The sequence below is a fragment of the Paramormyrops kingsleyae genome, chromosome 21 (genome assembly GCF_048594095.1).
Source record: "Paramormyrops kingsleyae isolate MSU_618 chromosome 21, PKINGS_0.4, whole genome shotgun sequence".
Taxonomy (NCBI): Eukaryota; Metazoa; Chordata; class Actinopteri; order Osteoglossiformes; family Mormyridae; genus Paramormyrops; species Paramormyrops kingsleyae.
Genome location: NC_132817.1, coordinates 14612918 through 14638459, shown reverse-complemented (window position 1 = coordinate 14638459; position 25542 = coordinate 14612918). Strand labels below are relative to the sequence as shown.

The 25542-nt window shown below is 44.0% G+C and overlaps 1 protein-coding gene across 2 annotated transcripts in view; it reads left to right on the top strand.

Moving 5' to 3' along the window:
* LOC111836700 (potassium/sodium hyperpolarization-activated cyclic nucleotide-gated channel 2-like) overlaps positions 1 to 21452 on the top strand; it is a 30787-nt gene extending 9335 nt beyond the window's left edge. For both annotated transcript variants that reach the window (XM_023798214.2, XM_072704221.1), the window contains exons 3-8: positions 1258 to 1419; positions 3617 to 3835; positions 10436 to 10582; positions 10977 to 11217; positions 13201 to 13365; positions 14533 to 21452. In XM_023798214.2, the coding sequence (XP_023653982.1) occupies positions 1258 to 1419; positions 3617 to 3835; positions 10436 to 10582; positions 10977 to 11217; positions 13201 to 13365; positions 14533 to 15452 (1854 nt within the window). In that variant the 3' untranslated portion in view covers positions 15453 to 21452. The remainder of the gene's footprint in view (positions 1 to 1257; positions 1420 to 3616; positions 3836 to 10435; positions 10583 to 10976; positions 11218 to 13200; positions 13366 to 14532) is intronic.
* The last annotated feature ends 4090 nt before the right edge of the window (positions 21453 to 25542 follow it).

Genomic DNA, 25542 nt, shown 5'->3' with positions numbered 1-25542 from the left:
CAAATTGTGTCAGCTTAACCATTTCAAAACCACTCCTATTGTCCACCAAGTATTTGCTGCGGCTATCCGATGCACTGTTTTTTGACTTGGCCAACGGCAACACCATGTTTGGCTAACCAACCAAAGTGAAGTTATTAGACTAATTAAATTACTTAATTAATTCAGCTTGCGGCAAAATGTAACATTACATGGAGTGGCTGAGGAGAGGTCTGACAACCAAAGCAACATAGCCATCCAAAAAGACATCAGTAATTTTTTGGAGCAAATACGAAATTCTTGTTAGTTTTCATTGTGTTACTGTTAATTTACATATATTCTAATGTTAAATTGTGTTTCCTGAGCAAGTATACAGTTCCTACCCAGATAAATAGGCTTCAAACATTTGCTTTGACTGCCTAAGACTTTTGTACAGTACTGAATGTGCTCTGCTGTGGATATGTGTTCTATACTGGATGTACACCAGCCATGTGCATTATGAAGGTGTAGTTAACGTAAAATTGTGATAACAGTCAGGATTTTAGTCTCTTTGGAGAACATCGGCAGTGATGTGTACTGAGCATTAATCTGCTGTTGAGCAGCCTTACGTTCCTTATGCTGCCACGATTTCCACCATAGTCTCATCTTCCGAATGTGACGCTGCAGCTGAAACCCAGATACATCCTAGTGTGTCCCTGGTGTGGTGGCATTTCAGGAACCAGATGCAAGCCAACACATTCCCCCCCCAGGGGAGACCGTGGTGAAGCCTGACTCATTCTCTGAATGAATTTTAAGCGACCAAGCGATGCATCATCGTATGATTTCCAGATCGATTTGATTTGTTTTATTGTAAGAATGTGGTAATATGTGTCAGTTTTTCAAGTGACATGTATATAAATGCTGTGCAAATCTGGGTCTCGGCAGCAGACATGATGACAAACGGTACAAAATCTCTGTCAGCTTCTGCCTGGAACTGTGATGTGGTCCTGGGAATGAAAACATTGGCATGTTGGGTGTAGAAGCATTAAAACAAGTGCATTGATTCTGCTATTTGACTCTAATCATATTTGAATTTGTGATGCTTCTTTATAACAGGGAAGCAATAAAGACGCGGATGATATCCTGGTGTTGGTGCGGCCAAGGCACGGTTAATAGGTCACCAATTTTCTTCTTCCTATGTCCCCAGTTTTCTCTTAGCTCTCTGGAACGTTCCAGACGCCTGCAGGAAGCGGAGATGGTGCCCAGCCGTGTCTTATCTCCCTTCTCGGTGCTGTGTTGCAGATCTTCCACATGACCTATGACCTGGCCAGCGCGGTGATGCGCATCTTCAATCTGATCGGCATGATGCTGCTGCTGTGTCACTGGGACGGCTGCCTGCAGTTCCTGGTGCCCATGCTGCAGGACTTCCCTGCCGACTGCTGGGTGTCACTTAACAAGATGGTGGTATGCGCCAGAACCCCCCCTCCCTCCCCAAGTCCTTTGCCTTAGTTATCCTGAATAGTGGTAGCAACAATTCCACATTGAGTTATTGTGTGGTACACAGGACGGATGGAATGGTATATCTAGTCCTCTTTGAACAGCTAATGAGCTATGTGGTATAAAAGGCTATATTTAGCTCAATTAGGAAGATAATTAGTTCCACCCACTTCCTGTTTCAAAGACAACTGAGAAACCTTGCACAAGATCTGCAATACTGTGGAAAATCTTAGCCTGCCAAAGCTTATGTTTAAATTATCGTCATGCTCGTGTAAAATATGAGTTTATGTCTGCAAATCTGTGTCAGCTAACGCATTTCCAAACCTCTCCGAAAGTCACTCCACTTTTTTTTAGTAAGCATCCAATATACATAGCATACCATGTTTGATTACTCAATACTTCATCAAGTTATTTAACTAATTAAGTTAATTTATTAAGTGAGCAGGTGAAATTTCATGAATACATTCAAGGAGTAGTTTAGGAAACAAAGCAATGTTCTTCTAACCATCCAACAAAACATCAGTAGCTTTTTGGAACAGAAGAAGTTACTTGTTACTTTTTATGCGTTACTAGTCTTTTGCATGTATTTTAATGTTAAATTGTGTTTTTATCTGAGCAGATACACACTTACTACCCAGATAAATAGCTTTAAACTATTTCGCTGATGGCTTAGGTCTTTGGCACAGTACTGAAGCTCTCTGTGTTACAAACTGTCACTTCAAGGTCTTGTCCTTCAGGCTTCCGCCATGTACAAAATGACAAAGTTATGTAGACATTTAGACCATCATGTACAAGTATTTTCATTTGTCAGTCACTGAGCTGTTAGGACAGTTTCTGTCCAATTCCCTGACAAAATGCAAGTCACATGACTCTGCTGCTGGGCAGCTGTCTCTCACCTCTATGGTATCAGGGAATGTGAAAACAATTGGTATTTGAAAAGATCCTAGAAAGTATTATACTGCATAGAAATAAGCACCGTATGCCATAGTGTTCGGAACAGCAAGATAAAAGGCAGGTGACTTATGTATTTGTTTTAAAATCAGGTGAGCTCTGTTGGTTTTTTGCTGCTTAGTCAGTAGGTACATTTCCAATGGCTGTACAACACTGCACTTTTAAACCCGCACTCTGCATTTGCAATTTCTGCAAAGAGATGGAGCTGTTTAGTTTTCCTACATGACAAGTGTGATATATAATGAGTTATTTTTGCAATTGTAAAGGACGCAGAATAGCTACTCGATACATAGCCATGATGAGTTCAGGCCCTCAGTAAGGATATTTTAATGGTGCTTCTTTATTGTGTGTGTGTGTGTGTGTGTGTGTGTGTGTGTGTGAGAGATGAGCGGCATAGTGTTAAACACAAACCTGTATAGTCCTACTTGATTGTAGAAGCTCTATTCGATGCCTAATGGCAGGACGGTGCCATTATTGCAAGGGGACTCGTGGGATGGCATTAATGGCACGGAATCTGAGATGGTGATGTGTATTTTTAGTGCCTCTTTATGGTGTGACCACAGGCAGTCATTAGAAAGGTATAATAGGCAGTGTACCCTATTGTGAGCATCATCGTGGCCTAATATCAGAATTATCCATCTGTCAGTTTTATCACATGGAGAGTTATATCTGTCGACATTTATTTAGCTTATTATTTAGCTACTAATTACTAATTACTAATTCACATCAGTGAGACCAGTGTACGACTATCAGATTTGGGGGAAAAAAAATGATTGTTAAAAGTATAAAACTGAAAACCTGTGATGGTAGCTGTTCAAGCTACTTGTCACAACCCCAGCGGGACAGTCATCGTTTTGAAACCCCCCCCCCCCCCACACGTACAGACATCCATCATTGTCCATCACTATGGCCGTTTCGGTGCGCATGGACTCTGGGCACCAGGGTGCATTATGGGACATCAGGCAGTCTTGTTCAGCATCAGGACTAATCACACTAATCAGTGTTTATGACATTAGGCCTGATGCTCAGAAGTGACTAGAGGGACTTGGATATTGAGTGGGAACAGGCGTACTGGCTGTGGAACCACCAGGAGCGTTTGCTCCTTGGGTTTGATAACCCTTTGATTCAGTCACATGTCCACTCCCTCTCAACACCCCCCCCGGTGTCGTTTGCCGAGCTTGTGGCCCATCTCCGTTTCTACATCCCCGTGCAGAATGACACCTGGAGTGAGCTGTACTCCTTCGCCGTCTTCAAGGCTATGAGTCACATGCTGTGCATCGGTTATGGCCGCCAGGCCCCCGAGAGCCTGTCAGACATCTGGCTGACCATGCTCAGCATGATCGTGGGCGCCACCTGCTACGCCGTCTTCATCGGCCACGCCACCGCCCTCATCCAGTCCCTGGACTCCTCCCGGCGGCAGTACCAGGAGAAGGTAAGAGGTTTCATACTCTTAAAGCCGTAGGCCGTAAACTCACTGTAGACTGCAAGCACAGAGCATTGACATTAGAGGTATAGCATGAGAAGTGACCTTTCTAGTCATCTTGCTAGTTAGATAATAATGACCTAAATGTGACCCTGCACAGGGCATGTGGATATGGAAAATGGATGGATGGATGGATGTGAAGATTTCCTCTTGTGTTCACTTGAATCAATATAAAGGCCAAGCTTCCATTGTGTGCTCAGAATGACCTTTTCTGTATAGAATTACTGTCTTTGTGACCTGAACTGCTTCTTAGCTAGTTTTCATTGTGGTCTTGTGCTCTTGGGTCTGCCAGTGGGCTGACCTTGTCTGTATCTGTATCTGTACCTCTGGATCATGTTGTATTGTAGTTACTTTTATTTGTGATTAAACAAATGTTATGCTTCTGTCTGAGAATGGCAGTTTCGTCAGTTGGAAATAATTGCGTTACTTCAGAATAGCCAAATTCTCTTCATGGAGTAAAGTTTGAGTTCCCTACTACTGTATGTATTTGTTGTGCTTTAGGTAAAAGTGGGGACTGGCCGGTCTCCACGATGTGTCTGATCTTTCATTTGAGGGAACTGCGGACATTTACAGGGCATAGAATGTGGACCTTAACTTTTGGAACCTGCTCCTAGAAGCACTGGGTTGGAAGGAGCTCTGACTCCCACGCGCATTTTGGTTGCACAGTATATTGGCATTGCACGTTGTTAAAAATCAAGACATCGGCATCATTTTCATATGTCTATCTCGGTCAACATTGTCGCCCAATATTTAGAGACTTTAAAGTTAGCAGCCAGAGCTGGAGACATGACTAATAATGGAGATGAATGCATTGGACGACCAGCCGTTTTCTGTAATGCAGGCAACGAGGGATTTTGTCTGCTTATTCACTACTTAAAACCCCGCTACTGTCTCGCAAATTGGAACTACTTCGCCGATGTCTCGCTGCCTGAATTACATGGCGTGGCTGCTATGCACATTGATGAGATCTTAAGAAGTAATGCATCACTTTCGCTACAGATTTGTGGAGCTCAGAGGTTAGCTGGTTATCGGCATTGGTAATATTAGACACAAATATCGGTTATTGGTATTGACTAAAATTTCCACATTGGTGCACCACTAATTTTAGCAGCATTTTGTTTTCCCTTTGAAAGCCTGGGTTTGTTTTGTTGGCTGCAGCCTCTTCTGTTAGTAGATCACAACATTAGGTTTTATTTCCATTGTAGCACTTTTGTGCATAAACATCTCACATTGCATGTCGGTCATGAACCTTGTTCCTTAGCAGGGCTTGTTGAGGAAGCCACATGGAGCAGATTATGATTGTTTCTAAGGTACAGCTGGATGTGGATCCATGAAGTGTGCAGGGCTGAATGAGGACAGAATGACAGAGGATCGTATGTATCTGTATCTGCCAAGTCGGTTGCCTTGACAGTTGGTGTTGGGGCGGAGTGCTTGTGGCTGCCCATGCTAAGCAATGGATTTTTCAGGGTGTCCAGTGCTAAGCCAAGGAGAGAAAAAGGCACATGAGGAAGGTGCATGACTTTCCCTTTTGACAGGGGGGTCGATGAAATAAAAAAAGCTCGCATCCCGTGCAAGGTGAAGTCCCGGCGCATGCGTGGCCGCTTTGTCCTTGAGCCTGGGTCTCACGGCCTCTATCTATGGGGGTGTGGCCTGCTGCTATGGAGGTGTGGCCTGCTGCTTTGGGGGTGTGACCAGCTGCTTTGGGGGTGTGGCCTGCTGGCTTGTGCCGGCAGCTGACCTTTCCCTTTGATTGTTTCTGAATTCATTCCGGAGGAAAGCTCTGGTTTGGGCAGCTGGTGCATCCTTCCTCTGTGCCTCCTCCGCTCAGCGTGACTTCGACTATCCTGTATATGAGCTTTCAAGCAGCAGTCACCGATAAACCCGTGTAAGTTAGCCTTCCCTGCTAACTGCACAAACGAATAAATTCCGGAGGAGCAAAAATAAGAGAAAGAAGGATGTTATAAATAAGTAATGACTAGTCCTCCTTAATCAATGGCTTCATGTTAGATATGATGAAGGTCAGCTCTGATAAGTGCAAACCAGTCAGAGGAGGAGAAAAACTAGGGGTGGAAGAAGATGTTCTTTCTGCATCCCTGTGGTTCCTCTCTAAGCCGGCAGTGCTGGGAAGGGGAATATTTATAATCTGCCGTCAGTTGGGGCTGTGTCACTTTCAGGAAAGCCCCCCAGGGACTGCTGGAGAGGTCTGCGGGTGACCCTGACCCCCCCCAGTCCCAGTTCACTGTAGCCGAGGCTGACGAGTGCCGTGACGGGTCGCTCGCTACCAGCTATCCCCGTGGTGGAAATATTTGAAAAATCGTAGTACGTTTTGTGGAAATCTGAAGGGCAAATGGGATGTGATTGGAGGGCTGTGGCACTGCGGTGTTTTGGCCACTGCAGTGGAGCACGGGTGTGTCACGCTCCGGCTGCGGGGCTCTGTGTCAGCCGTCTCCACGGGATACCGGCGTGGAGGGACCGTGCGGGCACTAATCTGGACAGGCTGATTGTGGGACGGCCTCACGGAAGCAGACGTGGCTTAAAGTGAAGGAGAACATATGCTCTACGCTGTTCACGCCATTATCTATGCGTGCAGCACTTTATTTTTTTTTATCTGATGTTTGCTGCCGGCACAGTTTATCTAAACCATCATTCAGACAGAGAGAGAAGAGGAGAGACGAGGAGTAGAGAAAGTCAGACCCGCGGCATATTAGCGGCAAATCGCCACGGTTTTAAAGCATGCGCATGAAGAAGGATGCCGGCCGGCGGAGAGAGAGTCGGGCCGCGGTGCCTGACAGGCGGCCATTCATCATCTGCTCGCTCGCGGTCTCCCTAACATGACCTCCCAGAGGCATTTGGCTTCTGACTCCGGCCGCTGCCGCTCCAGCTGGGTGGCGCGATTCGCTGTCTGTTCTCCTCTTGCACCGATTTGTCTCTGTGTCAGTGCTGCCGTTTATTATTCTGTAGGGTTGCGGGCCCAGCTGAGCTTAGCTGGACTCTGATAGATCAGTCCTGAGTCGGCTCAATTAAACGCACAGGGAAACGAGGAGCTGGGTTCAGGGGAGACAAGGAGCCTGTAAGGAGAGGGAGGTGTTTCAGAGGCATGGGACTGACGTGATCGAGCTCTTGATTCCTGGGGGAGAGAAAGCGCAACACATTCCGTTGCACATATTGAGAGACATGGGCAGAAGCCATGGACTTACCTGGAAACCTGACACACTGGTCTGTAATCGTTAAATGCAACCACCCTCCGGCTACTAGAAGTTAATTGCACTTCATTTAGCTCATCATTTTGGATTAATTCTCATCTCTTCTCAGCCCTATGTGTGTGGAATGCATTTTCTTTCTGTGAATATTCTCCCAGCTCATAAACATGCTGCTGAGATAAAATTTATGCATCTGATTTCCATAAACGCTTACCTAGTGCAGTGAACCAGGAGCCTATCCAGTGAAGCACTGGGTACTATTCAGAGGACACCCTTGATGGGATACCAGTCAATAGCAGGGCACATGCACTCTCAGGGCAATCTAGAGGTACCTCTTCACCTAACTGCATGTTTCAGACTGTTGGTGTAAGCTACAGTAGGGGGAGAATACCCTTGGAAGCACAAAGAGAATCACACACAGAGTGCCAGTGTGTATATATGTTCATGCCCTGTAACGACCTGTGTTTCATTACACAGTGTCCTCTTACATCATGCTTCCTGCTAACAAAAATGAAAGCGCAGAGAGTTGGCATCTCTGTATCTTCCTTCTAAATGCATCATTTAGCAATTGGAATTATGCTTGAGTCAGAATGCAAAGATGCATGTTATCGTACAAATTGTTGTTTTGTTAATTATTGGTTAAATTCCAGTACAACATACGCTGTTTGTTGACCTCTATGGGGCAAATAAATTCAAAATTACAAATGCATTAGGAACATTTAAAGGGACGCGGGCGGCTTTTTGATGAATAAAGATGAATTCTGGAATCCGGTAGGTCGTTGTGCATCTGTGTACTTGTGTGTGTAAGTGCCCGCGTTTTGTATATAGGTGTGCTTGGTTTTTATGTGTGTGACTTTGTAAATGTTATCCTTCCCTTATAGGGATATTTTTGGGAATTATGTCTCCTTCAAGGAAAGTTCACCCTAAAAATAGAAGCCCTCTTCCCCTTGGCTTTTCCTAAAAAAAGCACACTTCTGATTGGTTACTTTTCCCCGTTGGATTAATGACTGGTTTAACCAGCAGTGACAGTATATGTTAATCCCTCACAACATATGTTTCAGAACCTCTTGCAGCATATAAACAGAAAGCAAAGTATTTTAATGGGATCATCAGTATGATCCAGGGGCCGTTTCTTCGCTGCTAATACGTCCCCCACTGTGTCCCCCTGTGGTGGAACAGGGATCAGCACCATCATCTTTCAGTCAGGTACATCATCATCATCTGCTTGTGTAATAGCTCCCCTCCTACACTCAGGATCACCGTACACAGTTCAAAGGGCATCTGAGCAGTCCATGCACTTAATTTCCAAATTCCTGCTGTGGGAGCCGTCGCTATTGATCGGGGATCGTCAAGCCGTCTGCACGCGGACAAACGTGTCCAGGGCGAGACTCATTGTTCTCCACGGCAAAATGTTTCGATGGAGGGAAAAAGAAAAACATATTCAGGCTATGTTTTTTTTTTTTTGACTGCCCCGTCCCGTGGTAGAAATTGCATTTTGATCAGAATGTCCATCAGATTTCATCATGCCGTTGATCCCCGCTACTGACAGTCAAGAGGTCGTCATATTCAGCGGATGCATTCGTGTCATCTATAGCTTCCCGAATCTCAACTGTTCCTTTAACTACAGCCGCATTTCACAAACGTTCCAGCACTCAGACCTGCGTCACAGTGGCGGTCATTTAAGTATAACACAATTATATTTATTCATCTAACTCAGGGGTTCTCAAAGTCTACATTCAAAGGTCCAAATCTGAATTTTCATCAATGACAAAGGTCCGGAACTATTGGTAATTACAAAACTTGTTTTTAATAAACATGTATAACAAATCAACATTCATTTTATGAAAAAATAAGGTGACTTTTGCATTCAAAATACATGAATAACAAGTGCAAAAGTGGCAAAATAATGCCGTTTGACATTTCCACTCTTCACAACTCCAACTGTCTCGTTACAAATCAAACAGAATGGCTTCGTGCTGGATTGGGGCAAAATGAACGCATACCTCTCTGTCCAATCATCTTTGAAAACTCTATTTTCTTCGTCAACTTTTCTTTTCCTGGACAATGACATCCTCCACACCCATTCAAACGCTTACTGCGGTGAAGTGTCGCGTTGCGCGGCTCGCGCCGATTACGTCAAAAGTATACACTCACTGTCATGGCAACTGAATCACGGAGGAAAACTTTAAATATCTCGCCTTCGCTTTAATTTCGGACCATCTCCAAAAAGACATAAAACACTAAACAAATGATTCTGACATGCGTTTATCAAAGTAGGAAATCCAGACTTTTAATCCCTTAAATTACTGCTGTTGAAATACGAAATGGTGGCGGGTCCGGATTGAATTCCCTCCGGGTCCGGATCCGGACCGGAGTTCGGACTTTGAGAAGTGCTGATCTAACTCAACTCATCGGTCTTCCAAATTGGTTATCTAGTACAGGGGGATGGTGAATCTTTTGTTTCAGTCTCTGCATATTCCTCTTTTGGTGTTGTTTTTTTTTTTGTAGCAGTTATGGCAAATAAACACTTGATTCAATTTGTTCATTTACTTAATTAAAAAAGCACAATTGTTCATTTTGAGGATAACTTGGCCCAGTCAAATTGTCACGTAAGGCGTTCTGGATCAACAAGAATGGATGTCATTTTTGCGTGGCTCACAGAGCACCCCGTGCTTGTGAAGATGGATTTGCTCTCCTGTGTTGTAAGGCATAGAAGACCTTGCTTGTGTTGTGGCATTTATATTTGGCTTACTTAATGGTACAAGACAGCCTGTGTCACCTGACCCGGCAGAATGTTTCGTACTTGCAGTGCCAGCCTCTTTGTGTCTGATAACAGCATTAACAAGGTCAGGAATATTACATGAAGGGGATGAAAAGCAGCGTCGATTTGAATATTGCATTATTCTTGGCTTCGGATGCAAATCTGTTGCGGAGAGTTTAGGGCTCGGGGCTAACATTTCCAGAAAGGTAGGTATTTGGTTAGTTTTAGTTAGCTTCGCATGTTGACTTTGGAGGTGATTGCTGGTTAAGGTTAAAGGCACGTCTAGTCTGCAGTGAGCAGGAAAATTGTTTTGTAAAAAAATGCTTATGTAGGAGTAATGAATACACTATGAGATCATGCTGGTTTTGTTTTTTTTTATTTGTATCAGTATTCAGTGCTACCATCAATAACAAATGTTGGAAAGACTATATAATAAGGATGGTGAACGAAAGTGGCTCATTGCCTAAGACCAGCAAGCCGAATTCTTTGTTTGAAGCCTGGGATAGAATTCAGTTCTTCATTCGCTGTGGTGCTCAAGATCCATTGTCAGGAAAAGCAAGCATCTCATCACTGCTCGTTTCTCCACAGTACAAACAAGTGGAGCAGTACATGTCCTTCCACAAACTGCCCGCAGACTTCCGGCAGAAGATCCACGACTACTACGAGCATCGATACCAGGGCAAGATGTTTGATGAGGAGAGCATATTGGAAGAGCTCAGCGAACCACTACGAGAGGTGAGAATGAGGCCAGGGTGCAGGTGAGGGTTGGTAGTCGGCAATAAATTGCCTCTCTGTTATGTAGATTAATGCCAACAATTAGACTACAACAATTTCAGCAGCTTTTTAACCATTACTATAGAGTGAAAAGGTGGACTTGTCTAAAATGCTTACAGGAAGGTGTGGGAAGAGCTTACTGGCATCCGTCAGGCCAGTTTGTAAGGAGGCTCAGGTGCTAAAAAGTGTAAATGGCATCTGTTTCATCTAGAGCTAGAATAAGAAAGCATACATTTATATTTCAGAAAGCTGTGCTATCTTTTGCAATATGGCAAAGCACTTTGAATGACATTGGAAAGAAAAAAAAAACTGCTGAACATGTGATATTAGACCATCCTTTTTCTGACTCACGCAGGAAATTGTGAACTTCAACTGCCGCAAGCTGGTGGCCTCAATGCCTCTGTTTGCCAACGCCGAGCCCAACTTCGTGACGGCCATGCTGACCAAGCTGCGCTTCGAGGTCTTCCAGCCCCGGGATTACATCATCCGCGAAGGCACCATCGGCAAGAAGATGTACTTCATCCAACATGGGGTGGTGAGCGTGCTCACCAAGGGCATCTTGGGTATGAAGCTCTCTGATGGCTCCTACTTTGGAGGTACGATGATCGATCTGCTTCTCTGCCACCGTATGTAATTCTTACTCCCCATATGTGAGTTAAGTTTCTTACACAATTTTAATGGCAGTAGTGGGTAATAAAATAGCATAGACCATTTATGTATGAGTGTTTGTATTATCTTGAAGTTTGGTTTCAGAGAGAAAATGCCCTTTAATTGGTTGTTTGGTGTCTGTTTGATTTAGGTAATTTATATACCCTACCCAGTCAAATCGTGTTAGTGTCACTGCCTGTAATATGTTCACATAAATATTACAGCAACAAGATAATGAAGATAAATAGCTGACTGATTTCAGCATTTAACTTCTATCTTGCCCCCCAAGCTTCCTGCCAGAATGTCCCAGATACAGAGGTTTCCCTCTGAGCTGGTTTCAGGACCCATATGTGCTGCTGACCCAGAAAAAAATCAGTGGTTTCTCCCAATGTCTCTGGGCTGGAAATCAGATGCATCTGGATCCAGGGTTCAGCGATGCTACAAAAAGCCAGCAGCCAATATTGCAAAAGGTCAAAGTTCAGTGATGCTCCATGTATTATAGTACTGGGCTTCTTGATGCCTCCTACAGCTAACCTTCATAGGACGACTGCATGCGTTCCATTCCCACGCTGATATCTCCATTCTCCTGACCTGCCCCTTTCTCTTCCCACCTGCCTGGCAACCATTCACCTCCTATGAACTTGACATGGTTATGTGTCTGTCTGCAGTTTGCATGAATGGGCATATGAAAATGGTCACTATTGACCCTCTGAAATTTGCCTGTACTAATGAATGAAAATACACATCTGTAGCATCTGTAATGCTTGGGTTTGTGTGGTATTCAACCTTGGACATGCGGTACTTGAATAAGTTTTCCGTGTTCTGAAAGTCTTTTGCATGAGTACCCTTGATGTGCCTTGACTAACAGAAAGATAAGTCTTAATAGATTTATAAGGTTTAATGAATGGATCACACTGTCGTTAATTGTTCTAGTTTCTCAGTCTTGTTGGGGAAATGTTTGTGGGTGACTAGACTCAAAGCAATGAATGAGATTGCAAGAGCTTCTGATTGGTTAGCGTAACCTGCTTCCTGCACAGTGATCAGAAGATTGCATTGTCTTCAAGGTGACTGGAGAGCAGTCAAGAGCATAAAAAAATAGCAGCATCTTTTGGCTCCTTACTGTAGCGTTGCTCCCAGACACCCAGATCATAATTTTGAAATCAGTCACCCTTGTGTGTTGGGCCCAAGTATAATTAGCAGTGCTGCACCTCTAAAACAAGGCTAAACAATGTCTTGTTTTTCCTTTAATTAATCTGACCCCACCTCAGACCTCAGGACAGAATTCCTTACAGAGAGAGGAGGCAGTGCAGGGGATGTCATGCTGAAGTGTCCCGAGTCTCAGCGGCGTGACACAGAGGGATAAGGCTTATTAAATATGGCTTAGACTCGAGACACATCCAACAGCTTTATTTGGAAAGAATGTTATTTTAATGCACAATAAACACAACTTAAACCTACAGATATAATGTAAATTCTGCTACTGACCAGTGACCCTTTTAAAACCTTATTTTAAAAACGCAGTAGTTTATTTAAAAAGCGATGCTTCTGAGAATTGCTGAGAATCCCGTTTTCCTTTGAGCTGCGTCCGTCTCCCTCTGCTTGGCTTACCGGCTTTATACACTGAGCGGAGAGGTTATCAACAGCTTGGCACTGCAGTCACTGCAGACACCTGTTCCAAGATCGATCCCTGCAGCTGCAGCACGACCGCCTGCTTTAATGTGTTTCTTGCTTTTCCTCTAAAGAAAGAATAGGAAAACAGTCTTTAAACCATTTAGACTCAAATGGGGACAATCGCAGTTGCAGTTTGAACAGGGACAGATACCACTGGAACACTGTTTAGACAGTAGTACTATTTGCACCCTACTGATGGGCTTTTAAAACAGGTGAAACATAACAGGCTTAGGATAACTGCTCTCCCCTGTCCGTCGCAGAGATCTGCTTGCTGACTCGGGGAAGGCGTACAGCCAGTGTACGCGCAGAGACTTACTGTCGCTTGTACTCACTGTCCGTGGACAATTTCAACGAGGTTCTGGAAGAGTATCCCATGATGCGGCGGGCCTTCGAGACCGTGGCCATCGACCGGCTCGATCGCATCGGTAAGCAGGCCTTGCGGATGTCTTTTGCACGTTTTAGAGAGCCTCCCTCGAGCTCATGATAAACATACGCGTCTTCAGAAGTCGGTACCGTCTGTAGGAAACTGAGAAAACTTCACCTTGTGAACATCATCAAATCATATGGTTGTTACTTGTTATGTTCACTTTTGCTGTGTTACTTATTCGTCAGCTGTTGCACAGTTGCAATATCAATGCATGAAATTTACGCGTTTTGACTGAGATGTTTGCCTGTCTGTACTTTACATACCTTGCTGCTGTATGTGAAGGAATTACCTCCTTGGATGAATGAAGTTCATCTTACCTAATATTAGATTGGGACTTAATATAGATTGAAAATAGATGTTCCAGTACACTATAAAAGTTTTTTTTTTTTGCTATATTTTGATTGTGTACCAGCTGACTTTACAGTGTATTTTCAGAGAAGACCTTCAACACGAATGCCTTTGCAGGGCACATGGACTGACAGAAATACGGAGACATTATACACATCTGTGTGTGTATGAAAGCACACGTATACAGTATATACACACCCCAACATGTCCCGCCGCCTTTCGTTTAGCTTGAAATCTCACAAAATTCGTAACGTTTAAAAAGTTTTTTTGAATAAATGAACTTTCCCCGCAAATGCTTTTTTTCTTAGGTCTTGCTGTGTTTGTGTGGACATTTTGTCGAAATTTGCCATACGAAGCACAGGAGAACACGTACACGTACAAGCACACAGTCTCGGAATGACTCAGCAGAAAAAAACGGGCAGTGTCCCCTTTAAGAGACTGGTGCTCCCGGGTGTGTGTTTTGCAGGGGGGGGGGGGTCTTCTACGGAGAGGCTTTTAGGCTGCAGGTTTCTGCTGCTTTGCGGACTTCCTCTGTAGTCAAGCACACGGCAGATGTATATGTGTGTGTTTACAGATTCAAGGTTTGGAGTCATGGTTGCATCAAAACAGGCTGGTATAACTGAATTATCAGATAGCTGTCGGCCGAAATATACAATGTTTAAAAACCAGCCACTTTGGCTGATGAATAGAGTATATATATGTATACAGAAGGAAACCCTTGGTATACAACAGGATCATTTTCATTTGATCTTAATGTGTATTGATGTCAAACGCTTCTCTCTGGAAACAGCTAATGATATGTGACTCTGCTCTTCAGGAAAGAAGAACTCTATCCTGATGCACAAGGTCCAGCACGACCTGAACTCCGGCGTGTTCAACAACCGTGAAAACGAGCTCATCCAGGAGATCGTGAAGTACGACCGGGAGATGGTGCAGCCCGTGGACCTGCAGCAGACGCGCGCCCTGTCCAGCACCCCGCCCGTGCACGGCGGCATCTTCGCCCCGCCGGGTCACCCGCCGCCCGGCTCTGCCATCGGCACGCTGCAGCAGGCCGTGGCCCTCAGCTTCTGCCCCCCCATGGTGTGCCCGCTGGCGGGCCCCAGCACCCTGCAGTCGCCACGCGTGGCGCGGCGCTTTCAGGTAGTGCCGGGCATCTCCAGCCCCATGTCCATGTCTCCGCTCGGGGCCCAGCCGCCCCTGCCGGGCGGCGCCTTTGCATCGGCCCTCGCCAGCCCGCCTGTTCAGAGCCCGCTGGCTGCTGGGGGAGCGGCCCGGACCTTCCAATACAGCGGCAGCCCGCTGGGCGGCATGCCGTCGGGCTCCCAGCTTTCTCTGGCACAGCGGCCCATCTCCCACCGGGCTGGTGGCGTGAGCCCCGATGCTGCGGTTCTGTCGGCCTCGCAGCTCTCGCTCCCCCAGGAGGGGGGCCCTCAGCCGGGTCCCAGCCCTCCACAATCTGCCTGTGTTTCCTCCATGTCTATCGGGCCGCCTGCTGGGGCACCGCCTGTCACACCAGGGTCCTCGGGAGTCAAAGGCCCCATGCAGCACAGGGTGTCACTGTCCCATCAGGTGTCTCTGACGACTCCCATCCCATCCCCTTCCCTCCCCGGCACACCCACTGGGACGGGGGCAGCCCCCGGCCCCAGCCAGCTAGACTCCGGGGCCCCCAGGAGAGAGTCCTCCACCTGCCTTCCTGAGACAGACACTGCGAGACACAGGCTGTCGTCCAACTTGTGACCTGGGCAGCGTAGCTTTGAATACGTGACCTTAACAGCCGCCTTTCTCTTACTGAGCCCCCAGCCTTGAATCTCACTGTCTGAATGTACTAATGAATCTGTGGGGATGTGCGGGACAAGAGGAACGATGGACTGATATTAGTGAAAACACAAAGTCTACACAAGTATAATCGTTAAACGGATTAATGCAGATAGTCTGTTCGTAAGCCACCACGCAGACACATAGTCACTGCGCTTCCCCCATTCTGCCTTGATGCCTCAGTAAATAAAACGCTTCCCTCATCGCACATGCATCGATGCATCATAACTGATATATCCTGCACACACTGCGCAGTGCTAAAACAATGCAAACTGGCTGGAGCTGGAACAAATGTAAAATCAGGGACCTGCTTTAGGCAAACTAATGCTTTGCAACTATGGTTTAATGTGTCCTTTCCTGCAGTCAGTGGTAGCTCAACAACTGTGTCCTTCTCATGATGCTGTAATTTTAGTATTGTTTAAAAAATGAAAAAGGGAAAAAAAAAAACTATTAGTGTTTTAGACCGCTGGTCGATCTTAAATCGATTTGTAACAAAAAAAAATGAGGAATCTTAATTGTATTTTCTCCAGACCAAAGCTGAGCTTGAACACAAAGTAGAGTTGTATCTATGTTAACTAAGAAAAAAGTGTAAAGAAAATGCCATTTATTTAATTGCCTTGATTCCAACTTCAGAAGCCATATCCATGTCTGTGAATGCACATGTATGTGTATCTGTGTGCGTTTGTATGCATGTTGCTTTAGGAATGAATGTTTTTCCATTTTTTTTTTTTGGTTTGGTCTATTCTCTTTCACTTCTTTTTTTAAAAACAGCTGACAGTGAAACCCTGACTGTTGGGTTATTTCAGTAAAATTCATCAAGAAACGGCTTGCCAGCTAACAGCAGTTAGCCAGGCAGTGATTTATATTCCCATTTATTTATGATTCACCGAAAAGTATTTTTGTATGTTGGACCCTGGGGAATGGGTCAGCGTTGTATTAATAAGAGGTACTGCAGTATATTTACCGCCAATCTGTTCTGTGCCTGTCTCTGGTGACAGCTATGGAATGGTACCCATCTCGCTACATGCAGTATAGAACACCACCATCTTGTGTAACCATTGTGTATTAAGTCACATTTGGCCAAACCAGTTCATTAGGTTTCCTTTTGATATCAGTTTTAAAGCCGGTATAGTTTCCTTTCAACTAATATGCTGTGGATAATTTACAGTTAAATACAGTCGACTGTCCCTTTCTGAATATGAAAATAATGGTCCCTCACACCTTGAATCTGGCCAACTGATTGTCCATAATCTAAATCTGCTTAAATAATTGGGACAACGTTATACTTTATTATATGTGTATGCTGCAACCTGAGGTCTCTTTTGACAGGTATCTCTATGATTTATGTCTGCAATTGAAGACGAAAAACAGGCCTGCAGACCGACGCAGGCTTGGTATTGATAAGTGCAGTTCCTAGAAGTCCTTTGATACAGAAATGGTATGTTCTGTTTGTGTTTGGTCTTTTGATAAATCAGAAATCCTGCGCCTTCTGTGGCCAATAGCACAAAGCAGTTTGATGTGAGAATTTCCAAATGATAAATATGTTGATTGCACCAATATAAACGTTTGGAATCAGATGGAAACATCACATATTCGTTCACATGTATGAGTCCAAGCTTGTGTGAAGGTAATGTTTGCTGGACTGGCGGATTGATATGGATGAGTAGATTTTGGGTGTGTCATCTTGACTGGCCTTGGCTTTGAGTGAGGGGATCGTTAACGACTTACGCCATATGCAAGTACTGCACCACAACAGACACTGTCTTTATTTCAGAGTCAATGGGCAGTTAAACTATCCTCTGATACTTTTGGAACATACACAACACCAAGAACTTATACATGGACATAATAAGTCAAGTTCCTTAAGTTCCTTAAAAACTTTTCCAAATTGTGGTGTTTCTTGAGAATATACTGCACACATTAATCGCATAATGAGTGCTCATCTGTTTTTTTCCTCTCCTACGTGTGCAATTCATCAACCCAGCCAAACACTTGAATATATGTTTATATGTTTCTAAAATAAATTTTCAAACTTTAAGTGCAATAGGGTATATATAACTCCTTATGTAAAAGAATATCGGAAAATCCTTCTTGTCTTCTATGATAACATATCATGTAAGTTTTTAATCTTTGCAATAAGACATACATTAAAATGCCCACTACTACTCAGAAAATGTATGTTTTTGTGTTTTATGGCTCATATTCTCTTAGTGAGTTTGCAAGCTGCCTTTTTTTCAGTGTGTGTTTGTTATAGTAGCTGTAAATTATATGAAAAGTCAGCTTTAAGTTGCGTCTGAATGAGTAATTCCTGTGTATGGGCTACTTAAGCCCTTCAGTAGCTAACTCCTCCTAAATGCAGTGTTCGTCACGTTCATGTTTTCTGTCTCTCAATATTCAAGGCCAATATGTAACCGGGATTTCTGTTGTTTTTGAAATCAACCAGAATATAAGAAGCAAAGCATAATATTTGCTTTTTAAGGATTTGTATTTTATTCAACTGTTTGTACATTTTAATTGTCTTCACACAAATAAGGAGCCCTGGTACTGATTTATTATTTATTGCATGTCGTCTATGATCCTCCATTTTTCAGTTTGAGGAATGACAAAAGCATTATTTTAAGACAGGGATTAATAACTTGAAGCTTGTTTGGAGGGTCCCTTCTGTTTCAATCACTGTAGTAAAGTATTCTGCTGTATAAATGGGTAAAAGCTTTAGCTAAGTTAACAAAATGAAGGAAACAATACTGGCCTGTAACATACTGCAACATTGAAGCAATGTAAAGGCAATTTTTAAACTTGGTTTTGCAAATGTGTGACACACAATATGACTCATATCAAGCCTTAATAAGTGAATTTCATTTTAAGCCTTTTTTTCCATGTCTATCGCATCAGAGTCTGAGTAGTGTTAGGTACTGTCCTGTTGTGTAATGTGCAAGTGGAAAATATTGATGCTTTAATGACGTTGTAAAGCTATGAATCATAACGATGGGGATGTCTGTATTTTTATGAAGCCGTTACTGTACAATAAAAGAATATTTGATCTGTTTAAGAGTGGGTGGGGGTTGGGGTGGGCATTATGACCTTTGATAACCAGCTATTTCATTGATAACCTGTAGCCTTTTTATGTTGAATGTATGTAAGTGATGATGGACCTGTAAAAAAACACACACAAAAAAAAAAAACAAAACAGCAATCGATATAGGAATCACATGTATCAGTTGATGTTGGTGTTGTATGATGTAGATGTGTCTGCTTTAAATCTGTACTCAGTTCTCAAGGACATGGACTTTGTGTAGAGGGACAGCTGCTTCCGACATTTTCCTCGTATGTCATTCCAGCACAGATTTACATAGAAACATCGTGCTAAATTCTTTTTTAAAGGCTATTTTATGCCCATAAAGGCCCACCTAGAGTTTCCTAGGTTCGAAAAGTTTTATAAAAACCTGTGAAGGTCTGCAGATGACCAGGTTGCAATCCTGTTTCTCTGAAACATACTAGGATTGAATATGGGCAGCCTTTAGTTGTTATTAGTTATTCCAGACGTTTTCAGCTGGCTTTTAGTTCATTGATGATCACTTTCTCTATTCTGAGTACTGTGCACTGTTTTGAATACTTTGCTAACTATAAAATAAATCTAAACAGTGACAATGAAGAACTACGGCCTGTTCTAATAAAATGTAAATAAATACTTTATTATATAAATGATATTATATAAGCTATATTAAATTATGTGGGATACAAATGAAAACACTCTTAAGCATATATCCAAGAATACACAGCAGCTTGTCAGCCCTAAAGTTGCCATGTGGTAAAGTGAATATTTCAAAGGGCTCTGTTTCATTTATAGACTTATGTTAATTATTTACATGCCCATACCTTTTCATATAGTATGCATTTTACTTCAGTGTAATTCTGTTTTCCCTTTGCTGTCTTGAAATCACCTGAAACGTTTGCCCGCTATTTGGCCAGTGGAGATCGGTGGCACTGACTGGGTAATTGAGTTGTGCTTCCCTGCTTTCCGCGTCGCTTCCATTCCTCACTGTGTGAAATCAAATGGTCGTGACAATCTGCTTTATTTGTCGAAGGCCGTTCAGACCGAAGCTGCATTCACATCTACAGGAACATGTTTATCTCAGTTTCCTCCAAAAAAAAAACAACCCTTAAATCTACCAGCTGCCAGTGGAGTTGTGACTGAGTTTGATGAAACGATGAGTGAATATTGATAAAATGGTGCATGGGGACACTGTTTCAGCTTGGTCGTCATTTTTTATGTATTCTGATTGTGGACTCTGCCCTCACTAGCTGCTATATGAATGGAATCCTTTCTGTTTCATAAAGATTGAGTAAGTACGTCCTGCTGCTTACTGAAGAGGGTTAGCGCTCTTCACTGTTTGTATACTTGTAAACAAAGGACGGCGAGCGGGAAAGGGAGCCTGTTTGTGTGTGTTTGCTGCTTTATTGGGTTGTAGTTACTGATGATGGAAGAGTGGAACGTTAACAAGAAGCCAGATAAAATGGCTACGAAGTGAACTTGCTGATTTCCGCTGCACCAGGAATTTTACTTGAGAATTAAACGGTAATTATTGAGAGCGTTAAACTTTTTAAGGCCAAAATTGCATAGCACTTGGTACTAACAGTAGTCAAAATGCCTTGGTTCAAGTCCAAGTTAATCAGGGTTTTCTGTGTTGAGAAATGTCAATCTTTTTCTTTTTATAGTGTGTCCTAATGTGTCTGTACTATATATTGCCAGTGCCTAGTATGCCTAGTTTCAACTGTCTGTAAATCTTATATTTATTATTTTCTTGTGTGTGTTTGGCTATAAATCCCTGTAGTGATCTATTTTCCTTGCAATTTATGTTAGAAAATGCCACTACATAGCATTTGCTAAATCAGAAGTGTAATTCCCCTTTGAGGATGACATGCATTAGCAGGGGTCCCCCGCAGACCCCTGCGCAATGGGACTTTCCCAGTCCTGGTTATAGGCTGCCCTACCCTGTACTTATGTAGGTGTGCTGTGCACAGGAGCGTTGGGGGCTATCGGGGTCCGCATCGCTCCTGTTCCATCATTTGTCGCCACTTTGTGCGTGTGATTTTTTTGGGAAGGCCCTCCTTTGGCCTACAGACATCGGTGCAGACAGCAAGCAGAAGAGTAGAGCCAGTCAAATGTAAGCATGGTGAGAGAGTCATCATCAAGGTCTCCCGTAAAAGGGTGCAGGCATTTCGAATGCTGGGCTCTGCCTGTAACCCGGAGCCGCGTAAGCCGTCGCATGTTTCTGCTTTTTTAAAGCAAAACTGTTTAGCTGGAAGATTGGTTGGGGGGGGAAAAAAATGCTGTTTTGCACAGCAAACTGACTCCGTGCGCCTGACTTTTGACTGGTGAGAGCTTGTGCAGTCCAGCTGGTGAACCCAGCTGGAACACAGCAGAGAGTCGCTTGGGAAGGATGTGGAGAGACGGAAATTGGGGATGTTACATGATTACTGACAGGAAGAAGCCACGGCAACTTTAACCGTAGAAGGAGCAGCATTAGAAAAGGAAGCTGAGGCTTAGCAAGCAGGAAATTGGCTAATGGCTGCGTACATGAACGATATTGTTTTTTTCTCTCTCTGCATTCCATCCCCTGTTTCATTTAGTCTCCATACAAGCCCTATAGTAACCGTCTTGCTCTGACGCCATACCTGCATTGGTCCCCGGAGATCACCTGATGTACTTGTGCTTGGTCAGTGTTTTCAGAACAAGGCACAAGACATCCTAAAGACGAACTGCACTGTGTCTGCACTGTGTCTGCACTGATGTCAGGGCCCAGTTGACATGCTGAGTGTCTGAAGCTGAACTGAGTGGCATCATCCAGTAAGTGTGTCTCTCCCTCACTGGAAATCCTAATAACCATTGTGCAATAAAACTCGAGAGTATTGGCACACTGTCCCCGGCTGGTTTCTCTCTCTTTGTACTGGTGTCTTATAATTGAGTGAAATTTATTTCACTGTATAAAAATGACTTGCACACACATGAGTAGCTTAATGCTTCCCTCTCATTTTGACAACTTTTGTTTGTGCCTCCTGTCCTTTGATGTGTGCGTAGATAGGCATTTGCATGAATATTGCTATATTCCTTAACGTAAGTTACTGTAATGTTTAGTGTTACATAAGCTTATTGTAACTAAGCTATTTCATTAGCCTTAGTTCTCATGCTGTTTATGCATATCAATATGAGAACATACTGTATATAGTATACAGGGGTTGGGGAATGAAACTGAAGCACCTGGTTTTAGACCACAATAATTTATTAGTATGGTGTAGGGCCTCATTTTGCGGCCAATACACCATCAATTCATCTGGGGAATGACTGGTACAGGTCCTGCACAGCGGCCAGAGGGATTCTGAGCCATTCCTCTTGCATAACAGTGGTCTAGTCACTACATGATGCTGGTGGAGGAAAACATTTACTGGTTCACTTCTCCAAAAGACCTCAAAGTGGCTCAGTAATATTCAGATCTGGTGACTGTAGGTCATGGGAGATGTTCAGCTTCACTTTAATGTCCATCACGCCACTTGCATGTCTTGCTGTGTGTGTTGGTGCATTATCATCCTGATGCATGGCATCACCTTCAGGGTACAATGTTTGAACCACTGGGTGAACATGGTCCTCCAGGATGGTTCAGTAGTCCATGGCTGTGACACGCCCATCTAGAAAAAGTAGTGGGCCTAGGGAATGCCATGATATCGCAGCCCAAACCATCACTGATCCACACACACGGTCCAGGTGCTGAGCCTCTTTGGGGCTTACCCACACCGTAACTCTCCTGGATATGGGAAAGACAGTGAAGGTGGACTCATCAGAGAACAATATATATTTCACATTGTCCACCGGCCAAGATTGGCACCATTGTATCTGACGGTTGGCATTGGCATAAGTGACCAAAGGTTTGGCTGTAGCAGCCCGACCATGAATATTGATCTTGTGGAGCTCCTGACTAACAGTTTTGGTGGAAACAGGAGAGTCAAGGTGCGGAATTAATTCTGCAGTGTGTTGGGTAGCTGTGGTTTTATGATTCTTGGATACAATCCGGGTTAGTACTCGAACATCCCTATCGGACAGCTTCATCTTGCATCCACAGTTACTCCTGCTGGATGTGGTCCATCCACCATGGTGATATACTGACATTAGCCTGGATATAGCAGCTCTCAATACACCACAAAGACTTGCTGTCCCGGTCACAGACGCGCCAGTGAGACATGCACCAACAATTTATCCTCCTTTGAACTCTGATATGTCTCCCATTATGTTGTTTACATTGCAATATTTTATGTTATAGGTCTGCGATTCAACCTTGACAGTCTGCTCTTACTGACGGAATGTGCAGTCAGTGAAGTTTGACCACCAGGCCGCACATATATGCATTTTCGGCCAAAGTTTCAGTTTTGTTGTCCAACCCCTGTATGTGCTTGTGACCATGTTTTCTTCCAACTGCATTTACCACTGAGCCCCCTCCCTCCCCCCCCTCCCCCACCACCACCTCCCCCCACCGAAAGCTTATCTGCAGATGAGTGTGTCTGTGTCTGAGTCACCAGCCACTCCATGCTGGTGCACAGGTCACCTCAAGGTCCCATCCACCCCCACCAGCCTCCCAAATCCCAGCCCCCCCCCCAGGTTGCCCTGTGGGCAATAGCTACCAGCGGATATGGTGGGGGGGGGGGGGGGGCGGCTGGTGGTGCAGGAGGCACAGCACCGTAAAAGGCATTTTGTTTTTCTTTGGTTACAGGTTAACAACCCCCCCCCCTAAAATCAGCCTGATGCTTCATGATCCCACCCCTCCCCCCTCGCTGGTTTCAGCACTGTGAGGTGCGTCACACCCCCACACTGAAACTGCTGGCCTGTAAAGACACATGCAGCATGTACGTCACGGCAGGCTACCCCGCGTTTCTCGTTAGGTCACCGCTACGTCAGGCATCACAGAGGCTTCTAAAGGCACAGGGATAGATTTTATCACGGTGTATAATATACGATCCCTTATGCATCGATTTATGTTTGCACTGATGCCGATTATGTATTATCACGTCAAACACGATATAGGATTGAAGACACCGGCTAATGCAGAAAGTGATAAAATAAAAAAATAAAAATCAGTGGGATGTTAAAGATTTGTGAGGCAATTCATTCACTCTGTATCTCACAAATCACCGAGAGAGAGCAGTACTGCTTACTTGATAGCTGCCCGTCACTTCAGATTAGTGATAGTACTGGGCAGTATCAACTACAACATATTTTAAATCTGTGTTCTTGAAACATCTTATTAGAGATTAGACTTGAATCCATGCATAAGAATTAGAAAACAGGAGCAAGAACTAAGTTTAGTTTTAACATTATTACATGAATACATACGTATACAAGTCACATAATACAGTTTTCACATTATTCCAAAATGCCTGTATTAGCACTACTGTTTCCAGCTGTATAATTCCAGTAAAAGACAAAAATGATGGGGTTTTGTGCTCTTCATGGATTAGGACTGTGCCTGTGACCAGAAGGTTGCTGGTTCAAATCCCGTGCCTGGCAGAGTGGTGGCGCTATTAAGCAAGGTCCTTAACCCCATTTGCTCCTGGGGTGCTGGCTCACCTTCACTCGTACATCACTTTGGCTGCTAAATAAATAAATATAGGATTTCGGGTACAGACCCAAATCTAGCTGTAGCCGACTCCAAAAGTCTGTAACGACTGCTCTGGCAGCCCCACAAACTATGCTTTCTTCTGCTGTGTCTTTGCATGCTGCTTCATTTATTAGATACACGAAAGAAGGTTCACTCTTACCATGAAGGCATTCTAGAAATCGCATGGTTCCTATATAAGCCATTCTAAGCCCATAGTGATATCAGCAGGGGTGACACTCTTCTGTATGGCCGGTCCCGCTGTGACATCACTCTCACCTACACCAGTAACAGGATGTCAGTTGTAGAAACCCTGCAAGGTAACTGGTGTGAAAGAACACTATATATATATATCAAGGAATTTCAGTTGGCACTGTTTGGTAGAAGGACCTATATTTACATTTTACTTTTTTGGCAGATGCCTTTATCCACCCTGTTTTTGAGAAAGTAGACAGTCCCTGGAGAAGCTTGTAGTTAAGGGCTTTGCTCAAGTTCCCAGTGATGAGATCACCCATCTGACCCTGAGAGGTGATCCAGCGACCTTCTGATTACAAACGCAGCATCCTAACCCGCTGTGCCGCACACTGTCCTTAAGGTCATGTGTTTATCAGAATAATAATATGGAATGTAGACATTTTGTTTGTCAAGGAAATAAATGACAGCGCGAATAGAGCCCTCAGATGGGTGGTGAAAATGGGGGCAAAGAAATGCATTAAGGGCCAAAGCCCTAAGAATGGATGTTCCTGAAATAGAGACTTTGCAGTTGGTGGCGTTTTCCACCAGATACCCCAGATGCAAATCAAAGGTGCAACTAGCAGAAACCATGAATGCTCTGCAGCTACCCATCAGCGCTAGGCAGTGTATTTGACAGACAGTCAGCTGGTGTTGTGTCAGTGCCCCCCTGTGGAGCAGAGAAGCGATGGCAGGTTAACTTTCTCTGCCGCTGTACATGAAAATCCACCTTATATGACATTAGTCATTTCGGTCCAGCTATTGAAGCCAAGTGCTCATGTGCACAGCGGCTGTATCTCGAATCACAGGTCAATGAGCTGTAGACAGGAAGCTTGGGTCATCGATTTCCCTTTCACTTGCATGCTTGTTCGAAGGCACAAATGAAACGGTATATCGCTCTATATTTACATTCTTTTACACTGCACACTGATGCTAAATTCTGCCTTTCCCGATAGTTGACCCCAAAGAGAAAAAAAAATAGAGTGTACCGGTATTTGACAGGATGGTTTAATAATATCCCCCTCACTCACGTGGTCTGTGTCTGTGTCCTACAGCTGTAACATCTTGTATAATGGCGTGTAAGTGGCTGGCTACTGACATGAAGGCTTTAGTGGGGAAACTTGAATGATTAAATGAAT